Source organism: Corapipo altera, unplaced genomic scaffold, assembly GCF_003945725.1.
Source record: "Corapipo altera isolate COAL_440 unplaced genomic scaffold, ASM394572v1 0, whole genome shotgun sequence".
Lineage (NCBI taxonomy): Eukaryota > Metazoa > Chordata > Aves > Passeriformes > Pipridae > Corapipo > Corapipo altera.
The window spans coordinates 8,190,453-8,208,113 of NW_020884872.1; the positions used below are offsets into that span (position 1 = coordinate 8,190,453).

The 17,661-nt window shown below is 39.2% G+C and overlaps 1 protein-coding gene across 6 annotated transcripts in view; it reads right to left on the reverse strand.

Moving 5' to 3' along the window:
* Positions 1–17,661, reverse strand: part of SYTL5 (synaptotagmin like 5) — an 87,918-nt gene that overhangs the window by 45,064 nt on the left and 25,193 nt on the right. For all 6 annotated transcript variants that reach the window (XM_027636250.1, XM_027636240.1, XM_027636226.1 and 3 more), the window contains exons 2-3: positions 13,798–14,305; positions 3,271–3,486 (exon numbers count right to left, since the gene is read on the reverse strand). In XM_027636250.1, the coding sequence (XP_027492051.1) occupies positions 3,271–3,486; positions 13,798–13,916 (335 nt within the window). In that variant the 5' untranslated portion in view covers positions 13,917–14,305. The remainder of the gene's footprint in view (positions 1–3,270; positions 3,487–13,797; positions 14,306–17,661) is intronic.

A 17,661-nucleotide genomic window follows, 5' to 3' on the forward strand; every position in this document is an offset into this window, starting at 1 on the left:
TTAGCTTCATCATTGTGTGATCATTGTGTGATGTTCAACTTTTCTGCAATGGAAAATACTGTTGATTCATGTTCAGCTTTTATTCAGCACAGTACTCAGATCCTTTCCTGAGGAACAGCTGCATAAGCTGTTTTTATCCTCATTCTATGTCTCTGCAGCTGCATTTTTTCCCAAATGTACTACTTCCACATGCCCACAGGGAGTCAACACTTTCTTTTCCTGCAAACCACTTCTCTAAATTCTAAACATCACTTCAAATCCTAATCCTGTCCTTCAGCATGCCTGGAGCACCTCTCAATTTTATGTCACCTGCAGGTGCAACTGGCAAACTCATCTGCTGTATCAAGGTCTTTAACTAAAGTACTTAACTGTAAAAAGCCAGGAAATACTCTGCTCTATCCCACTGGGGGTTTTTTGAAGGTGGTGGTTTTTTTGGTACGTGTGGCTTTTTTGTTTTAATTTATTTGTTTAGGAGTCTTTTTTTTTCCTCTGTCTTCTTGGGGCTTTTTGACAGTCAAATGTCCATAACTACTCTGAGAACAGAGCTTTATAATTTTCCAGTGGGGTCTGCAATCACATTGGCAGAATTTATTCCAGGGCATGGCTCCCCTGATTTGTCATCTTATTAGAATGACACAAGAAAAACTGTCAAAAGGTTAACTTAAGTCAAATTATAAGATGTCAACAGATCCTCCTCTCTCACCCTATCAAAGGTGGAAATTAAATTGGTTTTGACACTCTTTGTTCTTGAGCCAACTCTTACTCATCTTCCTGTCATCTCTCAGCTTTTGAACAACACAGCAATCATTGGTTTCAGCTTATTCAGAGAAATTAAAGGTAGTATGACAGGGTCAACATCCCTGTCATTTTTAAAGATTAGTATTATGTTTGCTGTTCTCCTCCCTGTCATCTCACCTGCACCCCATCATTTCTGAAAGGCATAACACTGACATCATCTCAGAAACTGATTAAAGCAAATTACAAGGAGCTCAGCCAGGCTCCTACCAGTTTAAAATCATTTCACAAACCAAATACTTGAATATATTTCATCTTAAGAGGTGAGACAGTGTCCTTTGGATGTGCCCCACTGGATGTAGAGAAAGTTAAGGCATCTAGTTAAAAATAGATGCAATCTGCTAAAGCTAAAGTTAGAATGCAGAAACCCTAAACTCCATGCCCCACTGTATTAGATTTTCACTAGCTGTTTAGGTACCCAAAGTCGGACATAACTAGCAATTTGCCTTCAGTCCCTGAAACAATTTACAAAAAACCTTACCTTTCTGATCTCATTAGTTTGATGGTCTATAAAAAAACCAACAAACTTATCTCTCTAATTCTTTCTCCTTTTAACATTATTATTTTATGACATCTCTTTCTTATACCAACCAGTTCTTACATCAGGGTACATAACTGAATTTTGTTGCCCAACATCTTTCTTCTTTCCTTCACGGTTATCTTACCGAGTAAAGGCACAAAATCCCATATTACCACACTAATCAAGTGAATTATTCTTCCAAGAATACACCAAGTAAATATCTTTGAACATATAACATTTCTTTTGGTATATGTACTTGATACCCTGTGTTAGAATACTGATTTTCTGCTTTTCAACACTGTGATCTGCTACTTTCATAGAATCATAGAATGGTTGGGATTGGAAGGGACCTTAAAGATCATTCAGTTCCACCCCCCCTGCCCACGGGCAGAATCCCTTTCACTAGATCAGTCTGCTCAAAGCCCCATCCAATCTGACATCGAACATTCACAGGGATGGGACTTCCATAACGTCCCTGGGCAATCTGTTCCACTGTTTCACCACCCTCACAGGAAAGAACTTCCTCCCAGTATCTAATGTAAACCTACTCTCTTTTAGTTTGAATCTGTTCTCCCTTGTCTTGTCACTACATGCTCTTGTAAAGAGTTTCTCTCTGTCTTTCCTGTCATTTCCTTTCAGGTACTGGAAGGCCACAATCAGGTCACCCCAAAGCCTTCTCTTTTCCAGGCTGAACAATCCCAATTCTCTCAGCCTTTCCTCACAGGAGAGGTGCTCCACCCCTCTGGACTCGCTCCAACAGGTCAATGTCCTTCCTGTGCTGGGGACCCCAGAGCTGGATGTAGTTCTGCAGGTGGGGTCTCACCAGAGCAGAGCAGAGCAGAGGGAGCAGCATCATCTCCCTCGAGCTGCTGCCCACGCTGCTTTTGATGCAACCCAGGATATGATTGACTTTCTGGGCTGCCAGCACACATTGCTGGCTCAAGTCCAGCCTTTCATCCAGCAGCACCCGTAAATTCTTCTCAGCAGGGCTGCTCTCCATCTGTTCATCCCCCAACCTGTGTTGACACCAAGGATAGCCCCAACCCAGCTGCAGCAGCTTGCATTTGGTCTTATTAAACCACATGAGATTCCCATGGGCCCATTTCTCAAGCTTGTCCAGGTCCCTCTGGATAGAATCTTGATCTTCAGGTGTGTCAGCTGCACCACTGAGCTTGGTGTCATCTGCAAATTTGTTGAGGCTTCAATTGATCCCTTCATCTATGTCATTAATGAAGATATTAACACTGGTCCCAGTATAGATCCCCATAGGGACACAATTTGTCACTGATGTCCATCTACGATGCTGACTACCTTCCTTCTTCATTCCCCATGCTCAATATTCCAACTGTGAGAAATGAGGGATCCCTTTTGTTTTCCCTCTTATCATAGAACAATTTAGTTTAGCATGTCCACTAATAGAGACAATATAAATATAACCCTCTTTTTCCATAATTAGATGTTCAGTTACTATAAAGACAGAAAAAAACCCCAGGGACAGAAACATGGACTGAAATGCTTGGACTCACAATTTTTACATCTCTTTCCTTACAGTGCAGCCTACCCCATCAGTCAGAACACACGGACCTCACTTGTTCTTAACTCTGTTTTATTAATTTGAATTACTTGATGCTTACACTTCTGTCTTCATAATGTGAACAGGCTGGCAATGGATTATAACTGATTTTCTGTCATTTTCAGAGTACTGTCACTAACAGCCTAGAATCTGTGATTTTTGCAGCTTTCTTTGGAAAACAAGCCAGGTGAAACCATCATGGAACTGGGAAAAGAGGGAGTGCTAGACAGCGCAGCAAATAAAACCACCAGTTGTACAACACCCTCGTGTATTCACTGCACATATGCTTTTGTGCTAAGGGGATGTACAACAGTAACAGCAGCACAAAATTACTTACAGGGCTTTAATCTCCAAAGGTATTTATGAAAGCTGCACAACTTACGCAATCTTGGCGCACACCGAGCACTTCCACTGCCCGTCAGTTCCCACGACGCGGCAATTACTGCAGACTCGAAGCTTGCAGGTTTGGCACAGGTCTCCTCTGTCAAAGATTAAGCCCAGGCTTTTCTGACAGCGAACACAGACCCTGCTGTTTTCCTGTTGACAGTGATGATTTCCTCCTTTCCTTCTCACTTCCAGAAGCTCATTTTTCAATTTCCTAGAAGTAAGAAAAAAGAACCTTTTAAATTTGGAGATTCAACTCAATGATCTGTAAGAATTTTTTAACAGACAAACACTTTATGCTAAAGATACAACACATGAGTAAGTATATTTGCTGTATTTCTGACACACATATGACTAAGGAGAATAAATCTATCTTCCAGCTCTCAGACACGTAGTCAAGAGGAAAATCTTGTGGTAGATCAGTATAAGTAACTGCAGAGAGCTGAGTTGTTCTGGACAACTGGTAAACCATCTTTGCTTGCCCTCCTCAATAATTCAAGCCATACTCAGCCCAACTTGACAGCAGTTCAGAATTGGGACCATCCAGTGCATCCACAGAAGAAGAAAATCTTTCTTGTAAGTAGTGTGCAGTGTAAAGTAATGCTAGTGCCAGTGTAAAGTTAGTTAGGAATGCATATGCAATTCTGCACCAGGTATTCAAAACCTTAAAGAAAACACAAACCAAAATATCTAAATAGGTAGTAATGTTATGTTGTAATGCAACAATTGAAATTAAAAAAGAGATTGTTTGTTTAAATAATGTAACTTTCAGATCTTACTAGTTCTGCCACTGACTACAGAATAAAAACATTTGCATTTAAGACCTAATTTTGAAGGCTGCAATTTCAGTTGTGTATGAGTTGTGTCTTCAAAAAGAAAATAGCTGTGAGGCATAACTACAACATTTCCAACAGCAAAAAAAGGAATTTAAAGAGAAAGAGGTGGGAAAGATAATTAGAGAGGCAGTTTTGGATGGTTATCTTCCCAAAACAGGGACTTAAGCAGGACCCCACCATAACATAAACCTCTCAATGATAGCTATTTGCACCTAAATTTCTGACCTCAACTCCAGAGTTTTCCCTCCCATGCCACAGTTTCTAGCTCTTACCCCTCCCACCCTGAGTACAGAAACATCTAGGTTGGAAGGGAATATTGGAAGTCGGGTAGTCTAAACTCACAAGCCAAAGCAGAGACAACCAGACTGGATTGATCAATGCTTTGTCCAACTAAATCTTGAGTAACAGAGCAACTCCGAGTACAGTCTGCAGTGGTTCTGGGCACCTGTTCCATAAGCTAATTCTGTTTTGTTTTGTCTTAAATAATAATAAAAAAAATCCTTCCTAATATCTAAAAAGAGTCTCCAACATTTCTTCTTGTTCCCATTACCTCTTCTCCTTCCCTGTGTACCTCTGAAAAGAGTCTGGCTCCATTTTTTCTATACCATCGCTTTAAGGACTTTATGACAACAATCACATCTCTCCTTTGCCTACTCTTCTGAAGGCCAAGCAAATCCAGTTCCTTTTACCTCTCCTTCTACACACCATACCCCAGCCCCAAATCATATTGGTGGCCCTCCGTTGGACATGCTCCAGTATGTCAATGCCCCTCCTGTTCTGGGGAGCCCCAAACTGTAAATTGTATTCCAGATGGGGTCTCACAATTGCTGACTAGAGGGGACAATCAGTAGCCTCAAGTGCTAATGTAGTTGAGGCCAGTGTGTGTGGCCAAAACTGTTGTGTTCTCTCAACACTTCTCAGCTGAAGCTCCATCCACTCAAGCACCAGGCTCCTTGTCCTCCCATCCATCTCAACCTGTTCAATAAACAAGCTACGGGTTCCCTGCTCTCTCCAGGTTCTTTCCTGACTTCTTCCTGCAACTCCCCACCCCCTAATTGCTTTTATCTTAAGTTGTTCCATCCTCCTCTCCAGAGTCCCAGCACAGCAGCTGATACGTTCTGTCAGTTTTAGGTGCCTGGGTATTGCTGCGTACTCCATGCCCACCATCAGCCAGGAGCTTCCAAAGTCCCTCAGTCACGCAGCACTCCAGCTCGCTGAAATCACAATCTCTGCATACACATGGATGCTTTAAGGGGGGTTTAAAAAAACCCTGCTACCAGCTTCACCTAAAGGTCCATAGAAGGGATGTCGGAAGAAAAACACATGGAAGATAAAACCAATAAAAGATTACAGGTTGCAGCCCAGTAGAAGAGGCCAGGAACATTGCTTGGGCCACCAGAGAATCAGCTCTAACAGAATTAGGTTATTTGTGGATACACAGCCTTGCTAAAAGTTGGCTTGCGTTTTCCTTCCCACTGGGATCCCCTGAACAACAGCTGCTCTGAAGCCACCTGACCTGTGGATGTTCAGCCTCTGGCAGCTTTTGTAAAAGGGCATGTCCAATCCCTCCAGGCAGTGAACTGCAAATCCTGTCAAGTGTTTTCCTCTACTGACCTCTATCCAAAAGTGATTTCTTCATTCTGCTTTAGACCCTTGTCTCACATCCAATCCAAACAGCCTTTCTCTTATGCCATAGCCTTCAAAAGTCCAGGTTTCATGAGCTTTCTTGGCACTTTGTTAACTGTTCTCACAGTTTATCGTTTGCATCTTACATCTCCCTACTTCCTGTAAAGACAGATTTGGTTGTAGGCACACGTCCATTTCCTTCTGTCAGTCAGTCAGCTCTAAATGCTGATTAAAAGGTGCCTTGCGCTATAGACACTGCCCACTGTGCTGCATGTTGCCATCGTGCATGGGGAAGGGAGATGCTCACTGCCTTTGCCACCCTCCCCCTCGATCTGACTTCTAAACAAGTTTGCCTTCAAACAGCAAAAGTCAGTTCATCTGCTTCTTCTGGACTGAAAGCTAAAGGTAAAGAAGGCATTGTGCATCTTGGCCTTTTCCACATGCTTTGTCACTAGGCCCTCTGTTCCATTCCTGACCTTCCTTTGGCCTCCATTTTCTTGCTTACCTTTTCCTCCTGTTCACCTCACCCCAATTAATTTGATTGCAAACCTGGACCACCTTGATCATAGGTCATTCTCTACCTCATCTTTTTCATGGTCTCCCGTCTAAATTGTGACTTTTTAGACAGTACAGATGCCAACCAGTGTTCAACAGAGACAATTGAATTTTCACTTTTTATTCATGTTTGTTAAGATTTGGTGAATCACATGCCACAGAACCAAAGGGGCACATCCAATTCAGTTCCAGTTTCCTTTGGGACCTGAACATCTGCATGCAGAACGAGAAACTGATCTTTGCCCAAGTATCAGGGCAACTCAAAAGATGAATATTGTTTATCCTCAAATCTCAAAAGGGTTAAAATATTAAGTCGTAGCAAAGGCTCATTTTTTTTCATAACAGATTTATTTCCAGTGGCTTATTTTTACTTAAAAGATTTAGATCGCTAGTGACCTCTTGCATTTCAGGAACTTCACAGGCAGTGTGATGCCATCTTTTTTTGCAATTATCACTGTGTCCTATGGACTGCATCCAGGTGCCTAATGGTGAAACTAAACTGACCTCGTTCCATTACAGTCTTCTCCCTCCTCTCTGAGAAATTTTGGTTTTTTGTTAGAAGTATTATTGGTCACAAAATCTGTGGTTTAAGTAATTCCAGTTTAAAATTACAAAATCTCTATCATCCCAAACCAATAAACGGAGCATTTTTTTTTAAATGGTTGCTTAGAGATCAACATGTTAAAAAACTTATCAGTATTCTTTTGACATTAAAAAGGCATCATTCCTACTATCCAGTAGAGGTGACTGCAACAGATTTCCCACTTCTTATGCAACAGACAATCTAAAATTCTTGTCAGGTGACAGTTGATCTGTCAACAGCATGAATTCTGAGAAGTGTTTGTTTTCTTATTTTTGAATAAAAACTACCTTTGATGAGTTCCAGGAAATCGAGAGAAAATAAATCAACCCACAGCTTTTCCACTCCCTTAATCAAATAAAATTAAAAAAATCAAAAGCAAATAAATAGTGTATGGACAGATACACTGGATATGAACTTTCATTTGAGATTCCCTGTATTGTTTGTTGAACTGAACTACTGATTGACTGTAACAAATATGCTCAAATCTTAAGAAAATAAAGAATGAACTGTCTCCAAGGCCTGGAAGAGTAGGAGAAAGTGGGTGAGTCATCTGAAAAAATCCATTATCATAACAGCCTCTATACCACCAGAGCTGAGCTGCACTAGTTACCCAGTATTGAAAAGGGATAACAAGTGCAGCCTGTAGCTGCACTGACTTAACAGCTATGTTTATCTCCCAAGGCAGGAACCAGCTGTATTATAAACACCCAATTTGCTTTTGCCATTCTAGCATTTGAGCTCTCTGTAATATCAAAGGAATATATTTAAACATGCACTTAGATATTTTTAATCTTCAGTATTAAACAAGAATTAATCTTTATCAGTCTTCTCCTAGTAATATAAAGGGGAAAATAAAACTCAGCAGAAGTCAATTTAATAAGCTGCAGGAAAAAAAAAGAATCCTATCCTACACTGAAGTTTCTAAACAATCTATCACAACAACTGTTTGATAAAAGATGGCTATTAAAAAGAAATTTGTTTCTGCCAAGCATAACAGGATAAGTAGCCATTCCTCTAAACTGTCTAATAACTGTACTCTAAACTCTACTGTCAGAGAAAATATATTAAGTGAATTGGAATTCTGTCATAACCAGTATTTCAGGCAATACTGAACAACTTAATCTGAACCTTTCCAAATGTGGCCTAAGAGGTCCATCTAAAGTGTTAAAGCAGAAAACAAACCAAAGCAAAAAAACAACCAACCAACCAAACAGTCCAATCCCCAAATTTTAGCCAACACTGAATTTGAAAAATTACTCAGATCCTAGATTAAGTCCATATAACAAATAAATATGAAAATCTGAGGTCTTGAAATGATGAGGGGAAAAAAAAAAAATCTGCAAGGACTGCAATTCTACAAAACCCACCCAGAGGAGTAGCAGTCATAACTCTTGGCACAGTTACCCTCCACCTGCCAGAGGCACACAGGAGTCCCTAAAGGAGTCTGATTCTTCCCTACTGATGCTAAAAATTACAAGGTAGCCAAAGGCACTTGATCCCTCACAAATGTAGCCTCCAGAGATGAAATATTCCCAAACCCCTATAACCCTGCAGAGGAAGCATTGAGAAACCTTAGCAGATCCATTTTTTCTTAATAGTATGCTTTACCCTAGAGTATATTTATTCCCCAAATACAGAAAAGTAGAATAACTATACTGCTGCAAGAGGCAAGACACTCATTGTCCAAGCAATGCCAAATTAACTCTGTAAGCACGATCCACTTGTTTTGAGTCAGGTAATTTTTTTTATACCAGACTGACTGGTTTGTCTGTGTTTTTTTCATTCTAGTAGGATTTTAGAAAACTTTTTATTTTGATTTCTTTTTCTACCTTATCTCCTCCCCCTTTAAAAAAAAAAAAAAACAAAACTACTGTAAAATGCAATGGTATACATAATTCCTCAGTTTGATTCTGAAATTTCTCCTGGATGTTCCTTCTTCCCATTTCAAAAACCTTTTACCTCTTAAAATGTAGAAGAGCAAAATCCAAGTATACCTAACTTTATTTTGCCATTCTAAATTTCCAGAGTCCAAAGAATCATAAAAAATTAAACTACCAAAAAAAAAAAAAAAGGCAACCCTCCCCATCCTCAACCAACTACAATTAAAGAAATTAAAGAAATCAAATGTATTAAACTTCTTCTTCACAGACGAATATAGACATCCTCCTTTAGAAGCTGTGCAGCTGTTAACTGAGACACCAGAGAATTTTTCTGTGCAGGAAATGGCATCAACATATCTCTGGAGCATGAGGAAGAAAGGAAGTTTCCTCCCCAGACTGATCCTCAGTACCTTCTACAAATTCAACCAGACTCCCTCCACTGTCTAGCACAGTATGTTGAAAGTAACAGTAAATACCACTGACAATTCACAAAAGGAATTGGTCTATTATCAATTTCCATTAAGATCTCCTTGCATTGTAAAATCTGCTTGAGTACCTTAAGTATTTTTTAGATTGTTATTTGTATAAGCACCGAATTTCCCATTTTGCTTATGTAACATGTCTGCATGATAAAAGGCTGATAAAAATGATCAACTGTGCTAAGAGTACCGAAGTGTGGAGGTGTATGGGTGACAAGGCAAGGGAACAGGAAAAGGCAAAAGTGAATTTACAAAGAAAGAGAGATCTGGCATAATGAATGCAGAGCCTAGTGAACAAAAGGAAAGTGAGGCATAGGAACTGAAATGATACTGGATACCAGAATGATAAACTTTCACAGATGAACAATTTTCTGAGTAACTCTCTCATATTCTCAAATAAAAATGGTTACTAAGATTAAAAAAAAAAAAAAAAGCAAATTGCTTGTTGATTTCTTACTAGTCTGACAATAAAAATTGTACTCAGAATATGAGAATTAGTCACCATCAGAAATTCTTTCAGCAATGGAGGATCCTCATTCTCAGAGAACACAGGACACCAAAACAAGCAAGGTAACCCTTAGAGTAACTGGCAAAAGTTACTACTTTTGATCGAGAACTCTTTACTTCAAGGAATAACAATGTGCTAAACTGTTAAACTCACTTTTCAAATGACTGAGCCACCAGGCAGCAACTTTGTTACTTCTCATAGGGGTAGAGATGGGAATATGATTTAACACAAGGACTCTCTCCTTTGAATATTTATAGGTAGTTTTATAAAAACACAGACCATGCACCATGCTATATATGCTAGCTTGCAACCATTTTGTGCTTATAAACAGATCCAAATGTACAGTCAGCAGATGTCAATACCCATTCCCATTCCTCAAACTTCTTTTTTTTCCCCCTCTAAAGTACTTGGCTGTAGCTACCACATGGTGGTGTCCATGCTAACAGTTTCTTCTGCATTACACTGAAGTTAATACTCTAAATTGCTTCCATGGATCTCTTTGGACTAATAAGGAGGTGCCATTTTAGTTAAATGAAAAAGACAGGCCTGCTAACTTTGCTTGTCAATACAGATATGTAGCTGGTGAAATTCTTCTGGCAACTAAAATGATTCAATAATAACCCATTAAAGGTTTTTCCTTGGAAGAAACTGGCATGTTCCTTCTTTGTTTTCTCAGTGCAGCGATTATTAGTTTTACACTCTCATCCCCCCCAAAGCATGGCATTCATAACTTTGCTCCATAAAGAATGAAAAGAACCTTTGTATTTTAAACTCTAAGAAAACAGTTCAGGTAAGAAAGCAACGTACACTAGCAGTGTGCCACATGTGGCACTCTGTGGTAGCAGAATAATATTGATGTGAAAATGTCAAATAGCTCCAAATACAAAATGCCATGACCATCAGACCCAGTTCCCTGTGCACCACCACAGCTGGGGAGGAGGCAGTGGGGCTGCTGTTGGAACAGAAACAAAGCACCAGCAGTTCAATGAAACACACCTATTCCATGGTACATCCTCCTTTCCACAAACACATCCTTTCAATTTCATATTGACTTCATGACCTGTCACACTACACATTAAATGTGATATTTGTTTTCATAAGAAAAGGTCTTAAAAGAACAAAACTGTTTCAACATAGTAAAAGGATGGGGAGATAAGGACAAAGATACAAGTTTCAGTTCAACACATTCAGTTCAGCATGTCTTGACTCACATGTTAAAAGAAAAAACCCTACTTTTTTACCATCAGTGTGGTCAAGTTCTCTATTTTTAGCTGTTGTAGCTGTGTTTAATGATTTTACTCAAACAATCTTAGCATTTGAAAAAAATCATGATGATAATTTAACTGATGTCAAAAGCATCATAATGTTTAGAACGCTGTAGGTGATTTGCACAAGTAATCTACTAACAGCTTTAAATCAATATTCAAAGAAAACTTCCAGTCATGCAAGATGCAAACAGAGTTAAGAAAATTAACTCTAATCTTTATCAGAGATTGATTATTTGTATTATCAAGACTAGACCCCAGAAAGGGAAATTGCTGCCTTCTGTGTTTTTCTCATGTGTGGGTGAAATACTTGTGCATCAAATAAAAATACAAGAACAGCCACCTGCACTCCAGAACACAAGTATGAGCAGTGATAGTGAAAATAAGCCTTAACAATTTAATTATTAGGACATCCTCCTACATTTATCATTGCTTTCATGTTGAATAGTAAGGTTCTCTCAAGTTACAGTGGTTTTTGAAGACTAAAAGGAAGAGAAAGAAATAATTATCAAGATGGATTCAGAAAGAATGGAACAGACAAATAAAAATTCTTCAGTACAATATGCAAGTAAACATCTTTCAAGACTGAAAAATGCCTTGAAAAAAGAAACACTTTGCTCTTTTGTAAAGTACTTCAATAAAATATATAACAGATTGTACCAAATGGAATTCCAAAGACAGCAAATGTTCCTCTGAAGTATAGTTACAAGGCACAATTAGATATCCTTGCCAAGCTGTATTGAGAAAGAAAAATTAAGAAGTCTCCTAGGAAGCAGATACCCATCCAATTCTTTATAGTTTTTACATTTTGGAAGACCTTAATAGACTACATTCCACTGTTATCAGGAACAATATAGTCTAGTGACAATGAATCTGAAACCAATTGGTTCATTTACAGGTGCTAGAAATATGCATAAGCATCACATTACATCATTAGTTATCCTAATTAGCATATTTCAGATTAACTCAGTTTTCAGCATTTTCTTAGGGTGTTCTTTTCATTTGTACCAAAATGCTGATAAGCCAATACCACCCATGGCTTTACTGAACCATATCTTCCAAAGATGCCTTGGGTTCTCAGACTCAGTAGGTTTGACAGAGTGACTTCCAGTAGTATCAAAAAAAACCCATAAAATTTGAGGGTTTAAGACATCATATTAAAGTAAAACAAAACAACAGCAATAAAACTCCCCAAACTAAGCAAATAAAACAAAACAAGAAAAAAAAAACCCACAAAACCTCAGGAGTTTCAGCTTTCCACTTGAGACTGGAAAACAACTGTAGTAGAAAAGAAAGCTTTCTGGGGCTTTAGGAAGCCAGTGATCTGATGCACTTCATACTGATGCCTTTGACAGATGACTAATGGCTCATCTCTCATTTCCAAGGCCACCACCTTAGAAAACTGAAATACTTAATTTGAAAGTTTTGTCTTATTACTAAATAGAGAACAACACCCAGAACAAACAGTGCTCCGTCTGTTTTCTTCTTCACTTGACAAACCATTAAGTAGATAAAATGATTAATTTGCCCACACCACCATAAAGAAACACTTTTCCTTCCAATCTGACAGCAGCAGAAGCAATCAGTTTTAGCCCACCCAGAGGAGCTACTATGTTGCCCCAGGTAAACGGGCTGCACACCTGCAGGGGTATTGCACTTAGACTTGGTTCTCTTGGCAGAGAAAAACTTCCAAACGCAGTGGCTAACTCTGCATAGATTTCCAAGTAGTAGTTTTACACAATAGAAGCCTCAGCAGGTGCTGAACATACATCTGTGCAATGCACTGTGTCTAAAACGCTTTTCAGAAAACCAAATGGAAAAACAATGAGGTCTGGACTGGAATACATGGAAAGAAAACAGCAAAGGCTGGAAATCTTCCCTTTGTCATCCATTGCACTCACCAGCTTCTCCAACAGCATCCATCCACACTAAGCCTAATTCTAAGAACAAGTATTGCTAAAAGTTTAAAAGGGCAGTGTAGAGAAGTGAGAGGAAGCAGCAAGAACATCCAGGAAAAGCAGAGGAACCTTTGCAGAATTGATACTTAGCTGAATTAACTCAATTTGAATCAACTAAAACTGACTCTCAACTTGCCTCCACACACGATTCTCTGAACTATGATTTTTATTTTTTCTCCTCAGAAAAGAACTCATAGACTCTGTTAATACCCTGAGATTCTACTTCTCCCAGCTTTTGAGCTCTACTTTTGAGATCCCCACTCGAGATTACCAGTTTTATTTATTTATTAGTAAATCTAAGCCATTTGAAAAATTAAACGCCCCTCCTCCTCCCTATTCTGTAAGTACTGCAACAATAAAAACAGGTCATCATCTCACATTTTCCCCAGGCTTTATGCAGTCCTGAAGAGGCAGATGCCAACTTTCTCTCCCTCTAACACCTTCCAAACTTCCTCTGCTGCAGTCATCTCAGAAGGCACACATGTACAGCACCTCTCAGAGGAAGAAATTTCAAGAGCCTTACTAAAGCCTTCCACTCACAGGGGAAATTCAGCAAACTAAATCTGCAGAATCTGAAATTTATAAACCACTACTGCATATTTTTGCACTGGTTATCTTTCTTACACTTTTGCTTTGAGGCGATGGACATCATTTTCGTTTACAGAGAGTCGCACTAGCAAGAAATTTTCTTTTTAGCACCCTTTACTTGGACTTCCAATTAACTGTGTCTTCTCCCAGTACTCATCCTTCTCCTGAGGCATCAAGAAAACCTTCACTAGGTACAACAAAATATTCTACTGACCATATTTTTAAAAGCAATGACAAAAAGAGTTACCTTATTCTTTTATCTTCAACTTTTTTCAAATATTCATCTCTCTTCAGTACTCCCAGTATTGTTTCCCTTTCATGTTCCAACAAAAATGACAAATTGATGATCTCCAGGTGCTTCGTCATGGTTCTCCAACAGTCACTCCTTCAACAGCCACTTTGCCCAACCCGTTCTTCCAATGATTTATTTGCACAAGTCCAAAGGCACGTTTATGTCGGAGTTGCAAGATCCACACAGTCAAGAGGTATTTTGAAAAATGCTTCTTTAAATTAACTGGGTGGCAAGATTGTATTGCTTTGCCTTCCAGCTACACAAGAAATAAAGGTTTCTCTTTTGTTTGTTCCTTGAGAAAGCCAGTCATTTTCCTGGTTACTGGATGCCCTCGGGTCCTGACCGATGCTCACCGACACACTGCAGGCCTTCCGACTGCATTCATGAGCAGCTGCAGAATCAACTTCCCGAATAATTGTAGTCTGGAACCACGAAACAGCTGGGTATACTTATTTCAAACTACCTGAAAGTCAAAACAAATATGTCTGGGTGATTTTGAAATTACCATCAGAATCGGATTTGAGAAAGGCTTAATCTAGTAATGGTTTGGAAGTCACCAAAGAATGGCTTGCAGACTGTCAGATTATTCAGCGGCTACTTACACTCAGCTGACATAAAAGCATTTTCTTTCCCCTCTCACCCCCCCAAGAAAATAATAAAAAAACCTCACTCTTTCTGCAACACAGATCCACTTATCAGTGTCATTTTTATCAGGTAAGAAAATGGGACAGAAGAACAATACACAAGTTATCGCACAAGAAGTCAATGCAAGGCAGAAATACAAGTCAGAATTGCCAATTATGAGCTTACTATTACTGAAAATTGGGAAACAAACAAACCACAGACAACTACTCCTGGTTAGATTGCTATATTAAGCATACAAAAGCTAAGTAATTAAAACACATACGGAAAAAATTTACTTTTATTCTCCGTGTTTATTTTAATAAGAAAAAAAACCCCACAACACTGGATCATTATGTTTGTTCTCAAATTCCTGAAAAAGGTCTTTTTATTCATATTATAAGGCTGAATTACTTTTAAGAAAAAGAAAAAATCCAACATGTGAATTGCATTCTGTCACTCTCAAGAAGGCCAAGTTCTTCCTTGAATTGCCTAGAAAAATGCCTTGTAAAAACAGCACTTTCAACCCAATCAGATCCCAACACCAGCAAACTAGGGAACACAGGACATTGGCATAAAACTCACAGAGCCAAGTTCTGCAGTCAGAGAATAAGCTAATTGCTTGGCTGGTCAAGGTGCTCTGAATGTCTGTTCATCAATATTCCTTGCAAGGGTTGGGCAAATGACACACATCATTATTCTGACAGGTATTTATTATTTTTAACTTGGAAAAAAATGCCATTTTTTATTGAAAATGGAAAACCAAGAGGTAAAGGGGAAAGATTGAGCAAAACAGTTAGAAATTTAGGACAACGAAAGTGTTAAAAATGATCTCTGACAGCACCATTATTGCCTCGATGATGTGCTGCAGGCAACTAGTGTTCTTGCAGAAGCACAGTGCAGTGGTACAACAAGCAGGCTACCAAGAACACTCGACCTTGTGAGATAATTCTGGCACTGGGAATGCAAGGAAGAGAAAAAACACTTCATAAAGTTACCTTGACATGTGGACATATATTTTCTGAGCTTTTTTCCTTTAACTCTAAAGAGGTTAGTGCTCCTACCAGAATATAAAAATCCACAAATATTCCCTTTAACATCGTTGATCCTTAGAAGTCCTGGAAGATTTTTCTCTCAATACAGGGGGGCATATATGAAACCCAAAATTACTATTGCCATAATTGGGAATCCAGTTATTTCATTTGCACATGGAGTACAGGGGCAAATATACAGACCCCAGAGCAGAACTAAGCACTGGTAATGCTTAGGGTGATGAGATCATAAACTATCTGATAAGAGAGACTTAAAATTTCAGTGAGTGCTACACATTCCTGTGCCAGATGTAAAGCAGCTGAAAGATCACTCCATTGAGTTTCTTACAGTGAAGAAATCCTAAACCACAGGACACACACCATTGCCGGCAGAGGCAGCACTTGCAGGTAGAAAGGAGGTAGGATCTAAATTCCACAGGAATGGAGATCCTTCGGAGCCACAGATCAACAGGCACAGCTACCCCTGGCTATGCTCAGGAAGAGGTAGGGAAGAGGATAGATTTAGGAGGAAGCACTAAAGGTGGTGGTAAGAGGTCTGAAGGCATGGAGAGTGGAAGAATACAAGACAAATTTAACAGAGGAGAGAAGGGAAGAATTATTCTTCCTGCCCACAAGTACAACCTGACATTACAACTCATCTCCAGGTTAACACTGCTCTAAATGCCAGCTGAGACTGGATTAGAAACAGCAGAGCAGAATCACTGGACAGTGCTCTATTCAACAAAATTTTGGTATCTCATGCTGTCAACTGGGCGGTGAACCATGTGAATCTTGAATAGAAATCACTACAGTCTTGTAATGACAACAGAAACTATGTAAGAGTTTACAATATAGAGAATAATGCAGAGCATTATAAAATTTACCAAATGGACAGATAGTACCAAATTACATTCATGTTAAAAACACTAACAGAAAGATGTTTGTAGTAGACTCTATTCTTATAGGACAACTAAAATCAACTGAAGTTTTATTCCATTCACAGTGGGTTTTGTGGCTTTTTTTCTATTTTTTACTGAACATTCCTGGGAATAGATCCTTCAGTATCATCTATGACAAAAATCTTGTGGGTTTTAGCTGTCTTTATCACCTAGTAGAGCAATTTGACAACTGTCAAAAAATATAATTTTACCTGCCTACATGTTCTATGTAGGTAAAAATATATTGTCAATTAGCAGAAATATTCTCCTAAAGAGACAGGATGGCAGCCTGTTTAATGATCTCAGTATCAGAAAGATAAAATCCACCAATGACAACCTTAAAAAGCAGCATCCTCCAATTTCTCTTATTGCTTTGGTGGAAACAGTCTCCAGCACCTCAAGCACATCAGCAACACAACTTTTGTGTTCAGGACTGCAGTAACAGACCCGATGCTGGAACAACTCAGTTTTTCTGTCTGCCAGCTGTCCAACAAACCTGTACCTACCAGCTAATTGACATTAAGGTTCAGACTCACTTCATTTTCCAGATTTTCTTCTGCACTATTAAATTGCTACTCGAATATAAGATTTCCTAACAAGACACTACCTAGTTGTTGAAACTTTAGCAAGTAGCTCAAGAGAAGCTGCTATTTACTGTGTCTTCCTTCTAAACATGTTACACTCCTGACCTAGCTGATGTTCTCTACCCCAAGCCAGCTGAAGTACTGGCAGCAGTTAACTTTACATAAACCAGGCTTTTCCAAATTCTCAGATAATGTTACTCTTGCAAGGCTAACTTCAAGGACTGAAGACAGTGCAGATATCTTTACCCTACACGAAACAGATCTAGTAAAAAATCCCTTGTCCTAGCATCCTACAGCACTCCTGTCTAATTAGACAAATTCTCTGTTGAAACCCTAAGGACACCGCTGTTATTGTGGCACGTGCTGGTACAAGACGTACCAAAAACATCCCCCACCTCACAGCAGGAGACCATCTGGTTTGGCTCCCCTACCTTTTGTGATAAGTGGCCGGCGTTTCTGCTACACACGTAGTGGTTAAACAAAGAGAACAATGATAGCGCAACCAGCAGGAACTCTTGCTCTATGGGAAAGGAGACTAATAAGTAGTGAGATACTGTTTTTAACAAGCTACCACTTAAGACTTCCCTGCTTCAGACAACACATAATTAGAGATCAAACCTGTACCTCATACTAAGACCTAATAGG